General features: G+C 41.6%; 1 protein-coding gene across 3 annotated transcripts in view; it reads left to right on the plus strand.

Annotated features, from left to right (window-relative positions):
* Positions 1 to 27,139, plus strand: part of PCYT1B (phosphate cytidylyltransferase 1B, choline) — a 117,216-nt gene that overhangs the window by 3,373 nt on the left and 86,704 nt on the right. Inside the window, exon 1 of one of the 3 annotated variants that reach the window (XM_081043397.1) lies at positions 20,634 to 20,971. The exons of 1 other annotated variant lie outside the window; for it this stretch is intronic. In XM_081043397.1, coding sequence (XP_080899523.1) covers positions 20,855 to 20,971 — 117 coding nt within the window. In that variant the 5' untranslated portion in view covers positions 20,634 to 20,854. Of the gene's footprint in view, positions 1 to 20,633; positions 20,972 to 27,139 lie in introns of those variants that run through there. One more of the 3 variants, XM_081043398.1, reaches the window with a different exon arrangement.

The following is a 27,139-nucleotide window of genomic DNA, read 5'->3' on the forward strand; positions in this document are numbered from 1 at the left end:
TGGTTATTGTGAGTAATTCTCCTCTGACATTTGTGTTCAAGGGTTTTTGTGGACATATATTTTCAATTCTCTTGAGTGGAGTTGCTAGGTCAAATGGTAACTCTATTTTTAACTTTTTGAGAACTGCCAAACTGTTTTCCAAAGAGACTGTACCATTTTACATTCCCACCAGCAAAGTGTGAGGGTTCCAATTTCTTCATAGTCTCACCAACACTTGTTACTTTCCTTTTTTTAAGTAATAGCCATTCTAGTGGGTGTGAAGTGGTATCTCACTGTGGTTTTGATTCACATGTCCCTTATGGCTATTGATGTTGAACATTTTTCATGTGTTTAATGTTCATTTGTAAATCATCTTTGGAGAAATAGCTATTCAAATCCGTTGCCCATTTTAAGTGCATTGTCTCAAAGACCCATCTTTGCCCTAAAGGAATATTTCACAACCACTATTGACGCTTGGGGCTGGATAATTCTTTGTTGTGGGCGACTTTCCTGTGCATTGTAGGATATGCAGCAGCATCTATCTACAAGATGCCAGTACCACCCCCCAACTTGCAACAATCAAAACTGTGTCCAGAGGGGCAGACAGGTGGTTCAGTTGTTTAGAGCGCAAGTTCTGGGCAACAGAGCTGCCAGTTCAATTCCCACACGGGCCAGCGAGCTGCACCCTCCACAACTAGAATGAAGTCAATGGGCTGCCGCTGAGCTCCTGGGTGGCCAGATGGCTCCGTTGGTTGGAGCGCGTGCTCTCAACCACAAAGTTGCCGCTTCCACAAGGGATGGTGGGCTGCGCCCCCTGCAACTAACACCGGTCACTGGACCTGGAGCTGATGAGCTGCACCCTCCACAACTAGGACTGAAAGGACAGCAACTTGACTTGGATGGAGCTGATGAGTCCTGGGAAAAACACACTACTGTTCCCCAATAAAAAGTCCTGGAAATACACACTGTTCCCCAATAAAGTCCTGTTCCCCTTCCCCAATAAAATCTTAAAAAAAAAAAAAAACTGTGTCCAGACACTGCAAAATCACCCTGGGGGTAGCACAAAATCTCCCCTAGTCAAGAACCACTGTTCTAAAACATCCTCCTGTACAGCTAAGAAATACAGAGGGTGCCAAAAAAAATGATACATATTTTAAGAAAGGAAAAAAACTGTGTTAAAATAATAATAATGTATACCGATGACAAAAGATGAATACAAGTCATGTGTATACATTTTTTGGCACCCCCGATACATGGAAACATAAGTCAATTTTAGTGGAGTGATAGAGGCAGAAGCTGACCTGAGTGGTGTAAGAAAGTGGATGGACCCTGGGGTGTGAACTGACCTTCCCAATATTTATCTTATGGGACATAAATATTAAGGTTACAAATGAGAATTAGATAACATTTTCAGATAAACAACTCAATATAGTAACACAAAAGTGTTAAGACTCTATATGAAAGTATCAAAAGTGTAGTACAGTACATGTAGAACTACTGGATTTCTAAAAAGGAGAATTTACTGTGAGCTGACCTCTGGGGCAGAGTGTCATCCCTGGTTCTCTTAGGCATGAAGCACAAATGACCATTAAGTGGCCTTTCCCTGTTTAGACAGCTCTCGGCTTCATTCCTCAAGTTAATCTCGTCTCTTGGGAATGTGTGCATATCTGTCTCAGAGGTAGATTGTTGGGTTGCAAGGAACACTACTCACTAAGTTAGCTTTTTCAATAGGAGGAATGCAAAAGACTGTCTATTAGTATCCACAGAAAGCTGAAAAGCAGGTCTCAGCAACGACAGGACCCAGAGCAACTTGAGAGGCCTTCAGAAGGGGCCATTTCTGGACATGTTTAATGCTCTTCCCACAGCCCAGCTCCAGGCCCACTCAGTCTCCATCTCATAGTTCTACGTAATTCCTGAAAGAGAGAATTTGAGGATCTGAGAAACCACTGAACAGGAACTGGTTTGGAGCTCTTAATCAGGTGGCTCAACCCAATTTCCTGGGCTGTGGGGTAGACCAGTTTTCACAGAGGAGGTGGGGTGGGGGGAGGGAGGAATAAAGAAATAAGAACACAGGGGGCGGCCGGATGGCTCAATTGGTTAGAGCGTGAGCTCTGAACAACAGGGTTGCCGGTTCAATTCCCACATGGGCCAGTGGGCTGCACCGGCTGCAACTAAGATTGAAAATGGCGACTGGACTTGGAGTTGAGCTGAGCCCTCCACAGCTAGATTGAAGGATGTCTTGACTTGGAGCTGATGGGTCCTGGAAAAACACACTGTTCCCCAACATTCCCCAATAAAAAATTTAAAAAAAAAGAAATAGGAATACATCATAGATCCTTAAGGCATTCCACCACCCATACAGATTTTTTTCCCACTTTTTAATCTTCTCACTCATTTTTGCCCCACGGCCCCCAAAACACATAACACGTGTCTTAGAAATGGCCTTAACTGTTGTTTACCAGTTGAAAACACAGTTACTACCATTTACCTCACTCTTTTCTTTAGTGCCTATGGCACTGTGATCTTGACCTCAAGTACCCTGACTTTAGAAAGGGGGTGGAAGTGTGTAAATTACCCATAATGTTTTCTACTTAATAATGACAGGGTAGGCAGGTGTCATCTAAACTGAGATGGGCTATTTTAACAAGAGAAATATCTGTTTGGGAGCAGTGTCTGAATTCCCTTCGTCCCACTCCTCATCCATTGGCATAACAGTTGGGAATTAAAACTACTGAGATGTTGGGAGGTGATACATCCTTCCCACTAGTTAATAAAGTGATGCCCAGCCTTCACTAGTCTATTAATTCAGAAGGTAATCAGTGCATGCTTTGAGTTTGCTATTTGAAACTCAAAGGCAATGAAATCAGAACACCACTCAGATTTTTTTCCTCATAAAGAAATGAATAACAAATTAGGGCCACAGAGCTAGAGTAATCACATCTTGAATGATTTCTCCTGAGCATGCATTTAATAACCTGTATGTGTTGGGTAATAAGAACAAAGAAAGGCAAAGTTAATTATCTAGGAAAAGCTTCATCAAGGTGTTTTGGTCACAGTCGCCTAGGATTTCTCAACCTTGGTACTACTGATATTTTGGGCCAGATAATTCTTTGTTGTGGGGAGCAATCCCATGCATGTATTAGGATGTTTAGCAGTATCCCTGGACTCTCACCAAGAGATGCCAGTACTACCCCCTTCCCAAGTCATGACAACCAAAAATGTCTCCAGACACTATTAAATGTCCCCTGTGGGGCAAAATCATGCTGGATTGAGAACTACTGAATTAACCTCATACATTCTTTCTCACTCCCCATCCTCCCTACCTCCCGCCATCCCTCCAAGGTTTGCTGTTTTAAACCCTTAGAACAAACATTTCATATCAGGACCATCTGCATTTTCCAAGGAATTATTGGAAAATAAATTGATTGAATCCAAAATTACTTTTTCAGATAAGGACTCTTTGTATTTCTGTATTGAAAAGTAGCAGACATAAAGAACAAAGGAAGAAGGTCTAATAAAGGTATTTATTTAAGGAACTCAGCTAAGCATTTTACTTATATTTAACTCCTACAAAACCCTCAGGGGCATTATTAGCCTTAGATTATTAGTGAGGAAACTGAGGCTTAAAGAGTCTAAATCATTTGCTCAAGAAGACAGCTTGTAACTTAATAGTGGAGCAAGAAGTCTGCCGGCAAAGTTTGTGCATTTTCGCTTACTGCCTCAGTATGTGCACTTAAAGTGCTAGGTATTTAATAAACCAAGGTGACCAATTTTTATGTTGTTGTTTTTTTAAAAATACAACTTTCATTATAGAGTTTCAAACATGTGCGAAATTAGACAAAACAGTGTCTTCCCATTTGAGCTGTTCATGGACTCCTCACCTAGCTTCAACAATGATCAACTCCTGACCAATATTGTTTTACCTAGAGCTTCTCAACCTTGGCATTATTCACATTTTGGGCTGGATAACTGTTTGTATGTATGTCCTGTACACACACAAACCAAGGCAAAACCAAAGTCAACGTCTGACTGATTCGACAGGTAAAAAGTACATTGAGTCACTTTGGATTCAGTTTATGACTTACATGGACAGAGAAAGAAAGGTAGCCAATTATGCCAGCCAATCATGCCAGCTTCCTGTACTCCTTGTCCCAAACACCAAAAAGGACAACAAGGAAACAAAGGAGGCTGGATGACCTCAACTCCGATTGCTGAGGAGCCCATAATAGATCGCAACTAACTGGTTTTCTATTCTGCAGTTCTATACTGAGGTGGGCAGGGCAGGAAGCCCTGTGCCTCAACAGAAGTGAGGCAGCTATTAGAAATTGCCTCCCTTCCCCTCTGGCAACTACCAGGGGTGCCAAAAAATTGTATACACATTTTAAGAGATGTTATTTATGCTCAAGCAGGAGTTCACCGTAATCAGAAGTGTCTGGATGCTGATGGTAACCACTTTGAGCACCTCTTGTAATTACAGAAGTCAAATGTGACTTGTATTCATCTTTCGTTATTGGTATATATTGAGTATTACAATTAATAGTTTTTTCCTTTCTTAAAATGTGTTTACACTTTTTGGAACCCTCTGTATGGGCTTGTTCTCTGTATCTACAAGTCTGTTTCTGGTTTGTTTTGTTCATTTTTGTTTTGTTTTGTTTTTTAGATTCCACATATAAGTGAAATCATATAGTATTTGTATATCAACTATACTTAGAAAACAAGAAAAAACAAAAAAAAATTTAACAGAAAAAATAAACCTTAACTGGCACATAATAGATTCATCATGAATATTAGTTATTGCTATTGTTACTATTGTTATTACTACTACTAATACTTTTCCCTCCCAGACTGTTACCTCCACTTGAGCAGAAGTACCATACGTTCTGTTCACTACCATATGTGCTGGCACATAACAGGAGCCCAATAATATTTAATTGACTGATTGACTGGTTGAGATTTGAAGCCAACAACCTTGCCCTCCCACCTGTTTCCCCTAAATGTCCCTTTCCTTCACCACACCAAACATTTTCATTTCCTCCCAATATACTTGAGTATACAGGACAAAGCCTTCTCCCCATCCTCCTAGATGCCCTGAAGCACAGTAAAGTCAGCAAAAATGTCCTCCTGGATGGAGGCTTTCCACTTACTTTCTTTCTTATTTGAATAAGATAGTTGAGGGTATCTTGTAGCTGAGGGAAAAATCTAAGTACAGAAAAAAAAAACCAGGAAGGAAATACATGAAATATCGACAGTGGTGGTGATCTCTGGTGATCTCATTCAGAAATAGTTCAAATTCCTAATTGTCTCATAAACGTTATTTTTTTTTACAGTGTTTTGAATTAAATTCTAATATGGCCTATATATTGCAATTGATTGCTGTGTCTTTTAGATCTCATTTAATCCATAGGTTTCTTGCAATTTTTTGCTTGCAAAAACTAGGTTTGTCCAATAGGGCTTCCCACAACGTGGATTTCTCTGATTGCATTCCTGTGGTGTTAACACGTTCCTTTACCCCTTATGTATTTCCCATCAATTGGTCTCAGATCAAGAGATGTGATCAAAGCCAGATTCTGTTGACTTGGCAAACTCTTTATAGATGGTACATATATTTCTATCAGGAGTATATAACATCTGGGTTTGTCTATCTTTTTGTAATGTTAGCAGTTGTTGGTGCTCAATGCCTAGACCCAGTCATTCATTGGGGGTTATAAAATAGGGATCGTCTGATATATTATTTTTGTCATTACCTTCATACCTTCTTCATTACTCATTCTGAGATAATACACTTTCCCTTACTTACTATTTGGTCACCTAGAGGTACAGTTTGTATAGGAAGGGTAAAATAAATGCTTGATTCTTTCCCGCTAGTTCCCAGTTTTCAAAATAATGCACTTGTTCCCTTGCATCCTCCCATGCAGACAACTGAGGTTTTTAGTTTGTTTGGGATTGTTTTTTGTAGTATGATGAATTCATGGATTTAAACATATTTGATGGATTTCAATCCACCACAGTTCTTATTGATGCAGAAACTTTCCATCTCTGGCTGGCAGGAGTCTCTCCAAGTTGTCTTCTGAGTTCCTTTGACAATTTCTATCCTTTTTAAAAAGAGGATAATAGAACGTATGTATTCACGTGAGTATTTTTATCTTCACAGTTTTGCTCTACAACAATGTTACTCAGAGTGTGGGCCTCGGGCAACACCTATGACCTGGATGGAATGTCACATTGATGGGCCCTGCCCTGGCCTACTGAGTCAGAATCTCTGGGAAACTGAAATTTAACAAGTTCTCCAGGTGCTTCTTAGCCAAATTAAAGTTTGAGGACCTCTGCACTATAAGAATTGACTTCAGAAGGTCTCTTTCCTCGCTTAAGATCTCTAGCCCTTCAGGAATTTCTTTTTTTAAATTTTAACAGGACTTTATTGGGGAACAGTGTGTACTTCCAGGACTTTTTATTTTATTTTATTTTTTTTCCCAAGTCAAGTTGTTGTCATTTTGGTCTTAGTTGCAAGGGGCGCAGCCCACCATCCCTTGTGGGAGTCGAGCGGCAACCTTGTGGTTGAGAGGACACACTCCAACCAACTGAGCCATCCGGGAGCTCAGCAGCAGCTCAGCTCAAGGTGCCGTGTTCAAACTTAGTTGCAGGGGGTGGAGCCCACCATCCTTTGCGGGACTCGAGGAATTGAACCGGCAACCTTGTGGTTGAGAGCCTACTGGCCCATGTGGGAATCGAACAGGCAGCCTTCGGAGTTAGGAGCGTGGAGCTCTAACCGCCTGAGACACCAGGCCGGCCCCCCTTCAGGAATTTCTTGCCAGCACAGACTACCCCTCTGTTCTTATTGGATATCTCAGAGGTCACAGTCATCACTGAGGGTTATTTCTGATATTTTTGAAACAACCAAAAGTCAATTGATAGTTTTATAGGTGAATGATAAATCTGGTTAATACCTCTATGGATCAAAAAAAAAATTCCGATTTGATTACATCATAACGGATTTTTCATAAGTGGCTTTATAAACTTGCCATGATGAAAATTTCAACAGAATTATTCCAAAAATGTTTTGAGCAGTGGTGGTATTATATGTGCTAGGGACTGCCATGGTTTAATGCTAATAGTTTTGCTCCTTTTGAGTTCCTACAGTTGAATGGTATGGTGAGCTTATCCAGACTATTTTGCAGAAATAAAGGATTATTTTTCTTTGAAAGTGTGCTTTCCTATGCTTGCTTACTCAAGAGAATTTTTTCTTGTAGCAAGGATGAGCTTCTGTGGAAGTCCATTGACTGTATATAATTACTCTCAAACACCTTTAATGAGTCATCCGACTTAGCCCTTCACGTAGTACTTAAGTAGACTAGGTGTTTACAATGATTGCTTTTGGACACATTGACATTTTTTACACAGCCAGCTTCTTGAGACACATACACTAAATAGCGTTTATTTCTTTTGATGCAAACAATATAGAGATACTTGGGGAAGGGGGGGGGGAGAGAGCCTAACAGGGTCAAAATCCATATTTTAATAGTCTCTCATTGGGGGTAGCCAGGTAGCTGGGTTGGTTAGAGCGTGGTGCTGGTAGCAACTAGGTTGCCAGTTCGATCCCTGCATGCGTCATTGTGAGCTGCGCCCTCCTTGAAAAAATAAATGCATTTAAAAATAAATAAATAGTCTCTCATTATCTCTGCTTTACCCTGTGGTTCTCAGCTTTTTTTTTTTTTTGGTGGGGGGGAGGGAGGCTCTGCATTTTTAAAAGTCCTGATACTGTGCCCCAGGCCAGTGAGGCCAGAATCTCTAGGGAGTGGGAACCAGGCTTCGGTGGCTTTGAATGCTCCCCAGGTGATTTTGATGTACAGCCAAGGTTGAGAACCTTGGGAAACGAAGCAGAGATGAGAGACTTTATGAAGACATGAACTCAGACCCCTAAAGTGTTAGGCTCTCTTTTTTTCGAGAATAAGGTTTTGCATATATTTGTGGGCCTTTGGAAAGATGATTTCTCACTGAAACCAGCTGATATTATTCAGAGATTTATATTTTACACACAGAGAAGATGACCTGGAGTGTCCACCTCTACTTGTGTTACAGAGGAAGAACCCATCTGAGGCTACTTTTTGGAAGATTTATTAGAGGATGTGGAGACATCATCTTGTATAAGTATTTCATGATGACATTGTCCACTGGCACGTAGGAATGGGTCAAATATGAGATTTATAGAGGCTTTGTGGGGACAGAGTCCCAGAGAGCAGTTTCCAGGCTCTCGGCCTCACGTGGAAAGGTGCTGGCTCAGGTAGTGGTTGGCCAGCAGCTGTGACCAGTTAGCCAACTGGCCACTGATATAACTGCCATGGTTACGCTGGTTGGTTGGTTGGTTGGCAGGCAGAGAACCGGACGGCGGATTGTGGATCCCACTTCCTGTGTTTTGCCTGGCCGCCAGCAAGACTGGGGTGCTGGAAGACCCGTGTTGGGGTACTGGCAGACCCCTGTTGGGGTACTGGCAGATGTTTGCTTTTGTGTCTTGACCAGTCACCAGTGAGAATATAGTGGTATGACTCCCCTATCTATGGCTCCGTGGGTGTTCCTTTTTGGCCTCCCCATATCCTGCGTTCTTATGTGGGGAGCGGGACTAGAGTCCCTGCATGACAGGCTTAATAAAAGGTTTTATGTAGCTAGATTGTATCATTTAACATAAAACTAAATGAAAAGCTTTCCATATGAGGGCTATGCAAAGAGAACAAACCGAGCAGAGCATGGGAACTGTTGAGGTATAGGGGCAGCGTATGCCCCTATAAGCAGGAGCAGGGGTTTTGAGGTCCAACAGGCCTGAGTTTGAAATTCAGCTCTGCCATTGACCTGTGACCTTGGGCAAATTACTTAACTTTTCTAAGCACTGATTCTTATCTGCAAATCTGGTATAGTACCTGTGCCTGACAGAGTAGGGTTTCATAAATTACTAAGTATTAAAATTAGAGACAGTGTATTGTTCAAATCTCTGGAGATGAGATACCAGGTCCAGCTCGTGCTAAGGAAGGTGTGATAGGCAGAATAATGCCCCAGCCCCAAGATGTCTACATTCTAATTCCCAGAACCTGAGAGGATGTTACTCTACATGGCAAAAGGGATTTTACAGACGTGATTGAGTTAAAAACCTTAAGATGAGAGAGATCATCCTGGATTATCCAGGTGGGCAAAATGGAATCACAGGATCCTTTTGAGTAAAAGAGGCAGGCAGGAGAGTTTGAGAAGATGGGCCTACTGAAGCAGCGGCTGTAGTGATACAATGGCTGGATTTGAAGATGGAAGGAAGAGGGCCATGAGCCAAGTAATGCGGGCAGCTCTAGCAGCTTGAAAAGGCAAGGAAATGGATTTTGTCCTAGAGCCTCCAGAAGAAAGGCAGTCTCGTCGAAACATTGAATTTAGTCCCCTGAGATCCATTTCTGACTTATGGCCCCCCAGAACTTTAAGATACTAAATGTGTGTTGTTTTAAGCCACTACCTTTGTGGTAAATTGTTACAGCAGCAATTGGAAACTGATAGAGAAGATTAAACCAAATCTCTCTTTGAGCATTCAAAGATTCTGAGTGTGGTTTCACTTTGGAGTCCATGCCATTCAAAATCAATTAGCATAAAGCCCAAGGATTGTGATAATAGTTTACCTGTGAATGAATTGATCCATCCAGACATCAGGGGCTTGATTACTCACTTGCTAGTCAAACGCATGTGGATCACATTGAGAAGGCCACGGGTATGATGGTTAGGACACCAGTTTTTGCTGCAGTATTGGGAAACTGCCTGGTGAGAAAGCAAGCAGGAAGAAAACTGGTTATGGCAGATCAATGACCATGAAAGACAGCTCTTGATGAATATCAGAAGTGTAAATCTGGTCAACTATTCTGGAGGACAATTTGATAATTGCATCAGAAAACATGTATATAAAACCTGAAAAAATGCAAGTACTCTGACTCAGCAATTGTACGAAAATTTATCCTAGAGGGGGAAAAACCTAGACTAGTATGCATATCATTCACCTGTTTAAAAAAAAATCCTTTCATGGTTCCCATAATTGCTTATAGAATAACACTTGGGGAGACTAAAGAGCCAGAACAGCACATCCACTTTCACTGGCTAATTAAGACTGACAGGTGTTTGTACTGGCCGTAGCTTCGTCTAGACATGAACCTGGTTCGATTAACCTTGAAGGTCCCTGAGCCACATTTGCTACATTTGATCTTTTTCATGAAAATCACTGAAACGGTGATCGTAACTAACAGTTCCAATGTTAAGTCAGTGCCTGCCCTTGAACATTTATTACAAACTATCATCCAATTGTGTGACTTAAATAAATTAAAAATTTTATATGTCTGTGTAATTGAGTCATTAAGTGTTGAAAATTACCTATACTCTGACTTATCCACTGACATTTAGATAGTATATTTGGCACACAAACATTGTGAATCCAAATTATGCTCAAATCCAAGTGAGGAATTTTTATTCGTTTTTTTTTTCTGTTGTATTATTTGTTTCAGCCGTATGTCTGGACCCAAACCACATCAAGGAGGGACCAAAATTTGCACAACATTCTTGAGTATGATGGCGGCTGCATTTGGAGTTTTGATTAAACTGCACTACGTGTGTGATTATTACTTGTAAACAGATGATTAGCTATTAATTAGACAATAAGTGATTGTAAAGCACTTAGAAAATAAAAGTGTTCATAAATACCACCAAGTAATAGCAACAATAATTCCTTACTGACTACACAGCTGCTAATGTCAATAAGAATGATTTATTCAGCTAAGGGCAACTTTAATTTATGCAAAATAAAAAGCTACTATCATATCTGTTTTTGATACAGCAAAACAAAATGTATCATATTTACAACAGATTTTATCATCATCATTTATTTAAAGACATTTTAATTTAGTAAAAACAAACATCTCTTTTAGGACCTTCTCAAACACAGGCACAGCCATTATGGTATGGTGTCTTGAGTGCTAAGGAATTAGAGCTCCTTACTGTTCATCTCTCCGACTCATGTCAGATATTTCTTTTAAATATAAGATGTAAGATGATGTTTCATTAGCGTCATTTGCATTCATGCAGTAGGTTTGTCCTGTTGGGTCTGTGCAGTTCCCCCCAGCCCCTTACAACTCAATAAATTTTGGTCGAATGAATGAAAGTCAATTCTTTGTGGGGGTTATTATAGAAGCAAGAAAAAAGAAAATCCATGTTAAGAAGAAACTAAAGTACTTTCATTCTATCGTCTTGATTTTGATTTTCAAAGAACAAGTTTTGAAGCTCTGACTACTTTTTATGTCTGACCATTATTTTTTCCCCCTAATGGCCCTTTATACGTCATAGACCTGTAATCCATCTGGACCTTGACCCACTAGTGACCCTGGCAATGCATCTGTATTTATTTTTCTGTCATAAGTAAATTCAAGCACCAACAATGAGTCCAGCCAGGTCCATGGTTTCAGAGATATGAAATGAACTGAATAAATACAAGTGAAGAGTACTTCACGTTACATGAACTCAGTAGAAGAGTGAAGGGGTTATTTTGGATGATGAGATACCCATGAGTTAGCTCAGCAATCTTGTTAACAGAGCAAATATAACTGTATCAAAGAGCGAGGCAGTGTAGTTTGGTGGAAAATAGAGTGAACTTTGATTCAAGCGAACTGGATTCAAGTGATACTTCTGCCACTTACTGTGTGACCTTGCTCAAGTCACTTAGCCTCTCTGAATCTGTTTACTCATTTGAAATTTTTCAGTATTAATAGTCGTCAGTCTCAGAGTGCTATTATGACATAATTCAATGTGCAAAAGCACCAAGTGAGGGGTGAAATGCTTTACACTGAAAAAAATTTGTTACCATAATTTCCCTGGAGTGGGTGAAAAGGATTTATGCATGGGTTTCATTACTTAGTATGGTGGAATTTTTTCTGGACTATTGTAATGCAGGGACTCAGCTCCTGCTCCCTGCACAAGAACGCAGGATACGGAGAGGCCAAAAAGGAACAACAACGGAGACATAGATAGGGGAGTCATACCACTATATTCTCCATGGCGGCTGGTTGAGACACAAAAGCAAACATCCGCCAGTACAGAAACAAGGGGTCCTCCTGCACCCTGTTCTCCCTGGTGGCCAGTCGAGACACAAGAAGTGGGATCAACACGATCTGCAATCTGCCATCTGCTTCTCTGCCAACCAACCCCACTTGCTAGCTGCAATCTGCGCTTGCTAGCTTAGCCACAGCAGTTATATTAGTGGCCAATGGCTCACTGGTTATAGCTGACGGCCAACTAGCCACAGCTGATGGCCACCTACTACCTGAGCCAGCACCTTTCCACGTGAGGTTGAGAGCCTGGAAACTGCTCTCTGGGACTCTGTCCCCACCACTATCTGGTTTTAGGCCCAAACCATAAGTCACATGTGGAAAATTGGGGAAGTGGCTCAAAATAGAACATGAAAGTAACAAAATTCCATAGAAGGTAATAATGGTTTCTGGGTAACCTGAAACTCTTCTGTCAACTTTGTCTTGTTTTTTCCACCTCCTTTTCTTCTTTATGGTAAATTCCTTATTTGGTGAATCTGAAGCAGTAAGAAAAAATGAGTCAAAAAGGAAAAGGAAACATGGAATAAACAGTGTCAAGAGTGATGGTAAGGGGGAAGGACTTGGGATGAAGGAGGTTTTACACATGACCTTGATAAATATTAAGAGCAGTGTAATATATGTAGGGGCATACAAACTGTAGCTGAATAATTTTAAATTTTTTTAATTTTTTTTTAATTTATTGGGGTGACAATTGTTAATGAAATTACATAGATTTCAGGTGTACAATTCTGTATTACATCATCTAAGTTAAAATTTTCAGTATGGTTATCCTAATGTTTTTATACAATGGATATAAAATTTCTAGCAGCATGACTAGATTAAAGATTGAAAAATAAAAGGGAAGGGAAAGGTACTTTTAAAGAAGAAAAGCTTAAATGTAAGGCCTACTTTAAATATAGGCTTTTATTAGTTTCAAAAAACACATTAAAAATAGGCTTTTATATGCAACGTTATGACTCATTTTCATCCATATGGGACGTGGATATGAAAGGTGTTTCGCCATAAAAAGCAGATCGTATTAGAACTTTATGAAGAGTGCACTGAAATACTGTCTTAGTTGGAGATCCCCCAGAAGCAGACCGTGAGACAAGGTGTCATGTGGGGTCTCCTGGGGGGTCTCAGCTCCCGCTCCCCACACAAGAACGCAGGACATGGTGAGGCCAAAAAGGAACACCCACAGAGCCATAGGTAGGGGAGTCATACCACTATGGTCTCACTGGAGGCGGGGTTCACACGACGTGTGACTTGCTGTCCACTTTGCTGCCAACCGACTGACTCTCCTCGACTCTCCTCGACTCCCCAATGCAGCCACAGCAGTTATATTAGTGGCCAATGGCTCAATGGTTACAGCTGACGGCCATCTACTACCCGAGCCAGCACCCTTCCACGTGAAGCCGAGAGCCTGGAAACTGCTCTCTGGGGCTCTGTCCCACACAAGGATTAAAGTTCAAGGAGTTTATTTGGGAGGTGAGCCCAGGAAACACCCATAGGAATGTATACAAGTGAGACAAGGAAAGGAAGGTACCCAATACAGTGTGCACTGTTAAGCCAGCTACCACGGTGGTGATTGGAAATTGCCACTGGGGAACTCTAGAGTCAGTGTAGAGGACTTGGGTATTTGTACATTCACTCCTGTCAGTTATTGGTTGAGAGCTCTTGGGGTGTGAGCTGTTAATTTTCTCACCCCTCAGTCCTGCCTCGTGGTGGCGTTGGGAGAAGGGAGCAGGGGTTTCCCATGGTCAGAGAAAGTCCTCAGACAGAGAGATGCAGGCGCTGGCAGTTGGCAGGCGGTCAGGTGTTGACGACAATGATGAGATAGGGGTGGGGGGGACAAGGGGAGTGGGATTGGGCAGTGTGGGGACAGAGCCCCAAAGGGCAGTTTCCAGGCTCTCAGCCTCACATAGAAAGGTGCTGGCCCAGGTAGTAAATGGCCATCAACTGTGATTGGATGGCCATCCGCTGTGGCTAGTTGGCCGTCAGCTGTAACCAGTGAGCCATTGGCCACTAATATAACTGCTGTGGCTACGCTAGCGAGGGAATGGGGGCTAGCAAGAAGATGGTGGCTGGCAAGCGTGGATTGCAGTTAGCACGGCAGAGTGCAGTTAGCAAGGGGTCGGTCGGTTGGCAGAAAAAGCGGACAGCAGGTCGCACGTCGTGTGAATCCAGCCTCCAGTGAGACTATAGTGATATGACTCCCCTACATATGGTTCCGTGGGTGTTCCTTTTTGGCCTCACCATGTCCTGCGTTCTTGTGTGGGGAGCAGGAGCAGAGACCCCGCAGGCCGCCCCTCACGACAGGCAGGCTCTGATAGCTTCTGCTCCAAAGGGATTATTTTAGTTCTTCCCTGCAGATCTTTGGGAGTGGCATTTTCAACAACTTGATGTTGCTAAAGTGAAGAATGCTTGCGGGAAGAATGTCATTTGTAGGTTTCTTCTAAGCTGAAGTGAGGGACTCTGGCTCAGTTTCTTCATCTGCAAAGTGGGACAACAATCCCTATCTGATCAGGTGTTGTGGGGATTATAAGTACCAGTGGCAAGTCCCTGGCATAGTGCTAAGAACACAAGAGGTACTGGGTATGTGGCAGCGATAGATGGTGCTTGTGAGGGCCAGCGGAGCTAACAAGTTCTCACCACAGCTACGCCCTTCTTGCCAAGGTTACAAGACACAGGAGCCTGTACCCAAACGTTCCCTGGGGATTTTCTGAATGGCCTGCCTCCAACAGGTACCCTCTGCTTCTGCTAACTGGAGATAGGACCCCCCCCCCCATTTATTCCTCAGTTTCAGTTTTTTTGTTTTGCCTCATTGTGTCCCTGCACCTTACTATTCTCTCACGTGGTAATCTCTGCCTGCCTCACCCCTACCCCATACCCAGCCCTTGAGACCTTTGCAAAGGAGAGGTAATGTTCTTTTTTTTTTTCTGATTATAAGGGCAATATGCTATGCTCTTATTTTTAAATACTTGTTATTGACAAGAAAATATAATTAAAAAAACAGAAATCCCCCATAATCCCACAGTTTAAAGATGTCACAGCATCTTGCTGTATTTCCCTCCCATACTTTTTTCCTACGCATGTACACAACCATAATTGGGCTCAGTTTTTGGAATCTACTTTTCTCACCTTACATAATGTTAACATGTACCTATAGCATTAAAATTTCTTCAGAAGCATGACTCGTAATGCATGTGTAATACTATATTATATGAATGTATTTCATTTTTATTTCAATCATTCCTCCTCTTGCTGTAAATTGCATCTTTTTTGCCTTTTATAAGTAATTGTGCATTAGCATTTTTTATTAAAGTTTATTGGGGTGACAATTGTTAGTAAAGTTACATAGATTTCAGGTGTACAATTCTGTGATACATCATCTATATATCACATTGTGTGTTCACTCCCCAAGAGTCAGTTCTCCTTCCATCCCCATATATTTGACCCCATTTACCCTCATCTACCACCCCCCTCCTGCATTAAGCATCTTTGTACATAATTGTTTGTGTGCTTCTCTGATGATTTCTTTGGGGATAAATTCCCAAGGGGAATCCCTGGGTCAAAGGGTGTGAACATTCTAAAGGCTATTAGCATGTACTGACAAATGCCCCCCATGGAGTTTTTAACAATGTTAACACATGTATAGATTCGTGTAACTATTACCATAATCAGAATACAAACAATCCCATCACCCCAGTAACCTCCCTTCTGCTTTCCTTTTAGAGTCATCCCCTTCCCCTCACATAACCCCGAGAGCGTTATGGAATATTTAATTCCATAGTGTGGAATAAACTGGCCATTCTCAGCTAATCATCTTAATAACATTACAAAGGCCCCAAGGTAAAATAACCCATTCAGGTATTGTTAAGAAGTTCCTGGATCGGTTGTAATAGCAGCCAAGACTCTGTCCCTGGAGTGAGAGGCTCTGGTAAGGACCTGTCTAAGAGTGGTGCCCAAAAGAGTATTTCTGTCCATTAGGACTGGGAGATAGACTGAAATTCACACACTGGACTGTGGGGCCAGGGGCATGAGGAAGACAAGACTGGAGTAAGATTCATGCGAATGGAATTACTAGCAGTTATAGAGTTGACCCTCAAAGCAGTTAAAAGTCTAATTCTCAAGGTTCAAGGACTTGGGCTGAATGTGTGTCAGGCGTGACTTAGGTTTGACACAGCGTCAGTGATAAGTAAGGGTCTGACTTGGGTGACACAATGAAGATACTCATCCTAGGCAGAGAGGCAGCAGCTTGGTTTGATGGGATAGGGGAAGACGGGGAGGGGAGGAAGGCCGCATCTGCCCACTTTGAGACGCAAAAGTCTGTGTGGGGTGGGTGATAAGGGCATAGTCTAGGTTCTTCGGCAAGAGGGGTCCACAAGGACTTCACTGGACATCAGGATTCTGCTAACTAGGCAGGGGAACAGGGGAGCCTCCCATTCTAGAGAGGGAATTAGAGGACCAATAGGAACCAAGCTGGCAGTTCAGTGGACCAGAACACAGTGGGAATTAGGTGCTTTCCAATGAGATCATGTAGTTCCAGACAGTGGTTCTCAAACTTTAGTATTTGGCGGAATGCCTCTGAAACCTGGAGGTTTCATTAAAACACAGATTCCTGGTCTCCACTGCCTGAGTTTCTGATTCAGTAGGTATGGGGTAGGGAGTGAGACTTTCTGACAAGTTCTCAGGGGTGCTCCTGCTGCTTTTGGGGGGACCACACATTGAGAACCACTACTGGAAGCAAAGAAAATATTGAGATTAGATGAGCAACCTCACTCCCACATCACCCAGCACAGGTGGGAAAGGGGCTCCTAAATGTATCAAAGGGCTTGATAGAACTAAACTTGCAGTGTGCAGGTTCCTCAAAAAATTACGAATAGAATTACCATATGACCCAGCAATCCCTCTCCTGAGTATCTACCCCAAAAATTTGAAAACATTTATACATAAAGGCACTTGTGCTCCAATGTTCATTGCAGCTTTGTTTACGGTGGCCAAGACATGGAAACAACCAAAATGTCCTTCGATAGATGAATGGATAAAGAAGTTGTGGTACATATACACAATGGAATACTATTCCGCGTTAAGAAAAGATGATATAGGAACATTTGTGACAACATGGATGGATCTTGAGAGTATAATGCTAAGCGAAATAAGTCAGACAGAAAAAGCAGAGAACCATATATTTCACTGATATGTGGTATATGAACCAAAAACAACAAAAGAACAAGACAAACAAATGAGAAACAAAAACTCATAGACACAGACAATAGTTTAGTGGTTACCAGAGGGTAAGGGGGGTGGTTACCAGAGGGTAAGGGGGGTGGGAGGTGGGAGATGAGGGTAAGGGGGATCAAATATATGGTAATGGAAGGAGAACTGACTCTGGGTGGTGAACACACAATGGGATTTATAGATGATGTATTACAGAATTGTACACCTGAAATCTATGTAATTTCACTAATAAATGTCACCCCAATAAATTAAAAAAAAAAGAACTAAACTTGCAGCTTGAGGTGTTTCGTGCTTCCAGGAAGGCAGATAGGACAGGAAGGAAAGGATAGGAAGACCCCTTTTCAGATGGCCCAAATGTCAATGGAAGTCTTGCATCACTGGAGTTCTCTCAAGCATAGATAATAACGGAGATGTCAAGTGATGTCAACCTGATTTAAAGCAGAATGTCAATATAACTGTCAATGTCTGCCACAGAATCCATTTTCTTCTTTTAAGGGTAGCTCTCTCCTTATTTGAGGAACAATAAAAAGAATGCCTCCCTATAGTAGCATAGCACATTCTAATTTACAAAGTGCTGTCACGTGATATTTTATTTCATCTCCCCAATTCTGTGAGGGAGTTCGGAGTGTTTTTATCCCGTCCTTTGGATTACTGGTTCTCAAAGCGACGGTCCCTGGACTGGCAGCATGAGCATCACTTAGGAACTTGTTAGAAATGTGAATCCCAGCCCCACCCCAGACCTATTGAATCAAGTCATGAGGGGCCAATATTTGCATTTCATTCCCAGGTGATCTCATGTTGGTGCTACTGCTGTTCCTGGACCACACTTGGATGAAAACCACTGCTATAGGTTAAAATGAAAGATCTAGAAGACCAGAGACTTGTCTTAAAAGGACTCCTACCTATATGCTTTTTCTACCTACTGCACCTGCTGCATCCCTGCCCCAACCCCTCTCCTTCCAATCCCAGCTCCATTGCTTATGAGTTTAAGGCCCTGAGCAATTACTCTAAATAGCAATTTCCTCACCTGTAAAATGGAGATCATAGGATGGACTTCTTTGGGTTCTTATGGACATTAAATAAGATCTAGGTAAAGTACTTAGCACTGTACTTGTGCTTAATAAATGCTAACAGTTACCATGATTTTTATTGTTATTAAAAGTGTGATAGTCTCTGGGTGGTGAACACACAATGTGATATATAGATGATGTATTACAGAATTGTACACCTGAAATCTATGTAACTTTACTATTGTCCCCCAGTAAACTTGAATAAAAAAAAAGTGTGATATTTCACTAGAATGAATGCCTTAAGTTATTTTCTCTGAGTGTGTGTTCCTCTTAAAATGGGGGATATTCCTGGCGGATTTAGACATCAAGGCACATCCTTTTTTTTTTTCAGATTAACATTTGCCTTCCTTTTTATTTAAATACTTAAGATTTAGTACATTTTTTATTAGTTTCAGGTGCACAAAACAATGTAATAGTTAGACATTTATCATTTATATCCCTCACATGGTGACAACCCCTCTCCCCCCATCCACTATGGCTCTGACATTGCACATAGCCATTACATTTCCACTGTCTCTATATTGCTAATGCTGTACTCCACTTCTTGTAAGTATATATATATAAACTATATATATAAACTAAACTATATATATAAACTATATATATACTATATATAAACTATATATATATATATATATATATATATATATATATATATATATATATATATATATATAAACTTGTAGTTGACATTCATTATTGTTCAGCTTCAGCTTCAGGTGTACAGTGCAGTGGTCAGGCATCTACACCATCCCTGAGGTGGTCTCCCTAATGAGACACATGTCCATCGGATACCCTACAAAATCTTTACAACATTATTGATTACATTCCCCAAACTGATTTTCGTAACCCCGTGGCCATCTTGTGGTTACTGACTGTGCTTTCTAATCCCCACCCCCCTCCCATCTAGCAACCCTCAGTTTTTCCTCTATGTCTCTGAGACTGTTTCTGATTAGTTCATTCATTTATTCTTTTCTTTAGATTCCACATATAAGTGAGATCATATGGTACTTGTCTTTCTCTGTCTGACTTATTTCACTTAACATAATGTTCTCTAGGTCCATCCATGTTGTTGCAAATGGTAAGATTTCTTTCTGCTTTATGGCTGCGTAATACTCCTTTGTATAAATGTACCACAGTTTCTCAATCCAGTCGTCTACCGATGGGCATTTCAGTTGTTTCCATGCCTTGGCTATTGTGTATACTGCTGCAATAAATATAGGGGTGCATAAATGTTTTTCAAATTACAGTCTTGGATTTCTCCGGACAGATACCTAGGAGTGGAATTGCTGGATCATAAGGTAGTTCCATTTTCAGAGTTTTGAGATACCTCCATACTGTTTTCCATAGCGGCTGCACCAATCTGCAATCCCACCAACCTTGCAGAGAGTTCCCTTTTCTCCACATCCTCGCCAAGGGCACATCCTTTTTAACACCCCATCAGGGATATTACTGTGATTGCCTTGAGCATTTGCAGAAAGCAGGGTGCTTAGAAAATGGGAGCAGAGGAATAATAGACCAGCTACTCGAACAGTGTATTGAAGGGTAGACAACAGCAAGACTTTATACTGAGGACACTCAGAATAGCTGGGCAGGGGAAGCAGTGGCTGAGGGAGGAAGCAACCGGGGAGGGCCGTCAGAGGTGGGAGGCAAGTCCTCAAAAACAATCCACCTCCTTCAGAGTTCCTCCCAGGGCAGCCCCAGAGCTAGGCTCCAGGCTATGCCAGGCCTCAGGGGATCTGCCTGTGCTCAGGGGATCTGCCCGTGCTCTTCTTGTTGCAGTCAAGGGGGTGAATACTCAGGTGCCCACAATGAATGACCTGAGAGGCCCTTCAAGGCCAGCTGGCAATTGTGGGCACAGGGAGTTTGGGCTCAAAAGTGGCTTTGTCTTCAGGATGACTCCTATTTGGCAAAATTCTGACTACAGCACATCAAACGCTCAGGCTGGGGACGTGGTTCTTTTTTAGTGGAGGTCTGCTATGTTCTTTTTCCAGGCGTCCTGGGCCCCCACCCTAGGAAGCGCTTTTATCTTATCTGGGTGGTGCAGCCCGGGTTCCTTGCCCCGAGTGGACCCAGACCTTTGCAACAGAATTAAACAGAAGAAACAAAAGCAGCAAGTTCGGGCCCCGTGGGCACGGCCCGCCAGCCAATGGGGCCCGGCGGCTCCCTGGCGGAGTGGTACTATGATGACAGTAGCCAACCAGCGCGCTCCATGCAAATAAGGTACTGTATCCCGCACCCGCCGCTCCAGTGCCGTCTTGTTGTTATAGTGATAAACTGAGGCCTTGCCTTTTGGCTTCTCGGAGAAGGAAAGGGGAGGGGTGGGGGTTAACCTCTTTTATTTTCCCCAGGGAAGACAGAAGAAGGGACGAAGAAGGGGGATGGGTAAGGAAAAGAAAAATACATGACAAAGAAAACATTCTCTGCCTGTGAGGAGACTGACAGAGGGTGCATAGCTGGAGGGAGCATTCGCTGGCCATGCCAGTACTTACCACTGATGCTGAGTCAGAAACAGGTATCCCAAAATCCCTTTCCAATGAGCCTCCCTCAGAAACCATGGAGGAAATAGAGCACACATGTCCACAGCCTCGACTGGTAAGTAAAGACAAAGGAAGCAAATGTATGCGTGACTATGGCACAAAAGAGTTCCTTATGCGCCCGCAGCCAGCGAGGAAAAAGATGCTTAGAGGATTTTCATGTAAATGAGAATGGAGCTACCGCCTAATCCTTCTCAGCTTGTTTATACTTAGCTTCTCTACCCGGCGCTGCTCTCAGCTTACAAAGCATTATTGTGTCGGCTGGGTAGGAAACGGGCTGCTCGGTCTCGGCTATGTTTTTGTGCCTGGGGAGGAGGGGATGGCTTTTTTCCTTTTAGGTGTGTTCTCATTTGAAAAAAAAAAAATCCTACAGTGCAATTTGAAAATGGTATTCTTTTCGCAAAGCTTGGCATGGGGCCGCTGTCAAGTTCTAAATTCTAGCTAGGGAATGATTTGGTCCTCAACTAATTTTGGTACCTAATGCCAGTTTTGGAATAATGAAAAGAACATGGAAGCAAACTTCCCCAATCGTTTGAAAATTTCAAAATAACTAAGTAAAAGAATCCCTCAACGATGTATTTAGAAATAATGTGTCCCTTAAATGAATTGTAAACGTTTTCAGAATGCGCTGTGAGGGTTTCTCTTCAGGTGTGAGAAGCTGGGGAAGCTACATTTACTTAGAAAGGGGTTATGTGCCTTTAATAACGAAAGTGCAAACGGGCACTCAGAGCTTCCTTCCATCTCAGTAACTGATTCTCAGTCATCTCAGCGTTTATCATCAAGGAATCAAAAACACCAAATGGGTGGTGGGTTTTCTGTGGTCGGAAGTCGTATGGAACTTGGGGAGACGTCTCTTTGAACTATCAGATCCAAATGATACACTAGTTAGAGCTATCCTCTCTCCAGCAATTTCCCTCAAGTTAAAAGGTGCAACATTTTCATTGGCTGTGGAGTTTGACCCTGGAAGAGGTTATTTTTTTTTAAAGGATTTTGTGGTGTAGCATTTTCTATGAACTCCCAAAATGAGGGCTCACAGATTCCAAAGCCAGCCCATCTTGGAACTGTTATTTCTACAGAAGGATTAATAAGGGTTCAAAGGCAGGTTTAGAACAACTTCCTAATACATGAAAGCAAAGGAAGTTATATTAGAGCTCTGTACGCTTTTGTTCACTGTGTTTCTATTTTTTAGATATATTTTCTTAGGACAGTTTAATATTAAATGCTCCCCAGCACTTTAAGCCACTTACTGAATGGCATACACAATGTAGTACCTATGTTCTTATGGGATACAAACCAGCCCAATAAGTTTGTTACCAACAGAGTCCTTTGAGCCAGTAAACATCCGATGGTTTAGCACTGAAAAAAAAAAAGATCGCTAAAAGCTTGTTACAAGATCACCCAAAAACTGTTTTTAAAAGTTAAACCCAATGTTCAAATTTGCATCACACACCTTCTTGACAGGTAAATGGCAGGGGAGAGAGAGGCCGCCTCCAGTTCCAGTTTAAGTATCATTTCAGTCTCTCCTGCCCACTTCTTTTCCTTCCCTTTTTGCCTGTTAGCTGTTTTGTTCCTTGGTTGTTTCTGCCTGATAGGGTGGGCAGAAGAAATTCAGGGAAGGAGGAAAGTTCAAATACTTTTCACTTTCACTTGTGACAGCTCATCTGGGAGTTAACTCCCAAGAACCATGCAAAGCTGGCAATGTAAAACCTCCACCTCCCCTCCGTTTTAGAAATGAGGAAACTGAAGTTCAGAGAGGGTAGGCAACTTCCCTAAAGTCACATTGCTTCAAAAGGATAGAGTCGGGATTTGAACCTAGAGCTGTATACCTGCAAAGTAGATCTTTCCCCTACAACACACACTTAAGTGAGATACATTCCCTTCCCATCTTTTTGGCAGTTCTGGTTTAAAGTGTGTGTGTGTGTGTGTGTGTGTGTGCGTGTGTGTGTGCGTGCGCGCACGCGTGCGTCTGTGTTAAGGATGAACAGAAGTCACACTGTTAAAGTGATTGGTTTGATCTACCTTTGATAAAAATTTTCCATGCTGTCCATCATTATATGGTCTACTGAAAATTGGCTCTGTTTAAATAGGGACTTCATCCAATTTATAAACCACTACACTACATTTTTTGAAGCAACTTTTCTCTTAGCAAACTTTGATCACTGCAGCGGTATATTCTAAATTTAGATTTATACTTCAGAGCCCACCTTTCCTTTGCTAATGATTTAACTTTAATAATTAAAGCACATGTTAACTACTTAATAACAAAGTTTGTTAATGAAGAGATTTAGTGGCAGGTGAAAATGTTAAATTGGCATTTCTTTGTAAGGTTTTTAGTAGTTTCTGTTGATCTTTAGCTTTGCTAATATCTTATTTCAAATTATATAAATTCTGTGTATCTCCCAGCATCCAAGCATATTGCCCCAAATTACACGTGGGTCACTGGCACCACAAGCAGGGGGTGGCTGCTGAGTTGCTTAACTAACTTTGGCAAGTACATGAGAGATTTGAAAAATTTCCCTTCAGAGAACAGGCTCCTTCTCCCACGTGTAACCAAAACTTGAATTCATAGTTTAGAGGAAATGGGACTCAATAACAAAACATCATCTTTTAAAAAATGTAGCAAATTACCAACGTGGTTCTCATTGTCTTAGCTGAAGCACACACTGGCTCCCAAACTCACCCTAACTTTACCTAGGGATAATGTAAGAGGAAATTTCTGGGTATGTAAGGGCTATAAAGCTTTACTGCAAGTCCTAGAAGGTGAACTTATGTCGCTGAATGTTATTGTCCGCAAACACAAATTTTACTTGAATCTCAGCAATTGTGTACAATGCTTTTTGTAATGAACCATTGTGTTCTCTGTATAGCATGGCAGTCCAGAAGGGTGTGTACAGTGTTCCTGTGTCTGCATGTGTTTGTCTCTATACTTTTTACAGTGAAGGTTGTTTATTGTGATCCAGTTTAACTCAGCCCATGTTGATTGAGTACCTACTACGTGCTGAACTCGGGGCCCTCAAGTACTTTGTGATCTAGAGAGTCGAGAACAAACTAAAACATAAACAGATAGTTTCCATACAGGTTGATAAGGGCGCAGTGTGCTAAGAGTTGTGTTACCAGGTGCAGTGGGGGCAGAAAGGAAAGAGTGGTGAACTCCCTGAGAGCGAGTCAAAGTTTGCCAGGGGAAGCTGAGTAGAAACCTGTCTTGCCATCACCGTATCTCTGGTCTCCAATACAGAACCTGGCATAACCCTTTAAGGAAATAAAGCGGGAAGCTGGGATATCTAACTAAACAGGACTTGAAAGCAATCTGTAGTTTAGGTCCTTGTAAGTGGTAAATTGATAAGGATATGAGGATACAATGGAATCACGTTCAAGGGGGAATTTTTTCTGAAAGATATACCTGTAGTTTTTTCACCCACCTTATTTTTCCTTGGAAGAAAATATAAAAAAGGAGAGGAGTGAATAGAATTAAATAACACTGATAAAGAAATTAGAAAAGAAACAACAGATTGTTTACGTTTTATGATAGAGCATATACATTAGGAATGTAATCTTATTATCCTTATTTACCATGCTGCTTGGGCTTGAGATGTTTCCGAGAACTCTTCTTTCCATTCTTGCAATGTTTATTTTATTTTACTTATTTTTATTTTAAGCCTGTTTTTCCAGGACTCATCAGCTCCAAGTCAAGTAGTTGTTGCCATCTAATTGTGGAGGGTGCAGCTCACAGTGGCCCATGTGGGGATCGAACCGGCAACCCTGTTGTTAAGAGCCCTGCACTCTAACCAACTGAGCTAACCAGCCGCCCCTCAATGTTTATTCTTGATCCTCCACTTGTTTTCTGTTCTTTGTTATTTTCTTGCTTGAACATGAAGCAAGGAAACTCATTAAGTTTGACTGTCAAGAAGAGAAACTGAGTAGCCTTGAGCAATACGTGTAATAGCCCTCCTTGGAGACCCAACTTCTGAGGGATGAGGACTCCTTGTGGGCAAGGACTATGTCCTCATATCTCCCTAACCCTCAGATTAGCCCAGACAAATCCTCTGGGGCCAGCGGGTGTTCCATGTACCCTTTCCAACAAGGCCCAGCCACCCTGAAAACTGTCTGCTTAAGGATTTGGTTAACGACCTTGGTCGAGTTCTTCTGGGAGTTCATTCTGCTGTCAGAAGGAAGTTGTAATTCTAGCCTGCAATAGTCACTTCCATGACGATGGATGTGCTATGGATCAACTGAGAAGGCCTTGGAAATAAAAACGGGCTGGTTCGATATGCCACTTTAGCAGGAGTTCATTCCGGGCTTTACTTCAAAGGGGAGCAGTGCCAAGAGACTGCTGTCTTGCAGAAGGTGCATTATGTCAGTTGAGAGGTAGGACGCTCACCCGCTAGTGCTCAAAAAGATGACTGGATTTCCAGAGACATCAATGGCTTCCTTTACTAGTTTCGCCATCTATTTAGCCACTTAGAGCAGCGTACATTTTAAAAGCGAGACACTTAATGTGCTGTGTTGGTGAAAATAAACAAACATGGACTTCCTTGGGCATTTACTCTGGTCAACTGGAATTTTGCCCAAGGTTATTATTAGACATTTTTCCTGCTGGTCTCGGTCCAAATGCAACATTCATTTCTTGCAGATTGATTATAGTCAGGCATATTGAGCATAGAATTAATGAATTCATTTCTTCCATTCTTTTAAGTTTGTTCTCTCACTGCCCCTCCAACCCACCATTTGCCTAATGCTAAACTCCTTATGGAAGAAATTAATCTAAATCAAATACCGTGTTTCCCCGAAAATAAGACCTAGCCAGACAATCAGCTCTAATGCGTCTTTTGGAGCAAAGATTAATATAAGACCCGGTCTTATTTTACTTATTTCACTATAAGACCGGGTCTTATATTTATTATAGTAAAATAAGACCAGGTCTTATATAATATAATGTAATATAAGACTGGGTCTTATGTTAATTTTTGCTCCAAAAGATGCATTAGAGCTGATTGTCCAGCAAGGTGTTATTTTCGGGGAAACAGGGTATAAGAAGATATTTAGATTCTTTGTTTTATTTTGGTGTCTGAACATATAGAAATGAAAAGGGTGCATGTGTCTTCATTCAGACTGTGAGGAGGATTTCAAGTATTCAGTGGTCTAGGGCTTTAAAAGGTAACTGAGAGAAAACTCAGTTTCCTACCAAAAGGATCCACAGTTAACCAGCTGGTTATCAACTTCCATATATAGCAATGCACCAGGTGCTGTGGAGAGAAATGAAAGAAGTAATCCACAGCCCTTGGCATTGAAGATCATTTCCATTTAACAGAAGGCAGTAGTTCGGTATGTGAAAGCATGCCAAGATGCTGAAATCCCTTAAGAGAGCTTTTTTGTAAGTTTGACTTTGTTTAACCTGATATATCCAAAATAGTATTTTAACATGTAATCGATATAAAAATAATTTTATTATGTAATATAACGGCATTTTATATTCTTTAACTTTTTATTCTTTAACATAAAGGTATTTTCTAACTTTTTTCTTCCTACTAAGTCTGAAATCTGGTGCGTATATTATACTTGCAGCACACCTCAATTCAAACTAGCCAATTTCAAGTCCTCGGTAGCCACATGTGGCTTTAGAGGGAGCTCACACACCTGCCCAGGCCTGTGGAGGATGGGATCTGACAAGCCACAATGATAAATACACTTCATGTTTGCACAGCATATACAACACATATAGTTACTAATAGCTACCAAAAAAAAAATCCCTTTTCTTTACTTCATATTTTGCACTCTTATATTTTCCGTGCTATCCTATTCTGTTTTAGTTAGGAGGCTGTTGCAGTAGTCTAGATGGGAATAAGTTTGCAGTTATGGATGGGGCAGTGGAAAAGGAGAGAACTAGATGGATATGGGAGACTTTAAGAGGTAAATGCCCGGGGATTTGGTAACTGAGTCTGAGGGTGGGGCAGAAAGGAAGACTCAGTTTTCTGGCTCCAGTGAGTGGGTGCCACCACTGAGATGGGAGCATCAAGTGACAGCAGTTTGTGAGAGTTATGTTGGGGATACCACGGAACTTCCATTTGGTGGTGTCTAGTGAATGTTTGGTTTTGGAACTCAGGAGAGAGTTCTGAGCTAGAGATGTAGGTCTGGGAGGCAGCAACATGGAAGAAATGGAAGTGAAATTGAGGTAGTGAAATTAATGGGAGCAAACTTGCATGGAGACATTTTCTGGACTGAGAGGAAG

The sequence above is a fragment of the Rhinolophus hipposideros genome (genome assembly GCF_964194185.1).
Source record: "Rhinolophus hipposideros genome assembly, chromosome: X".
Taxonomy (NCBI): Eukaryota; Metazoa; Chordata; class Mammalia; order Chiroptera; family Rhinolophidae; genus Rhinolophus; species Rhinolophus hipposideros.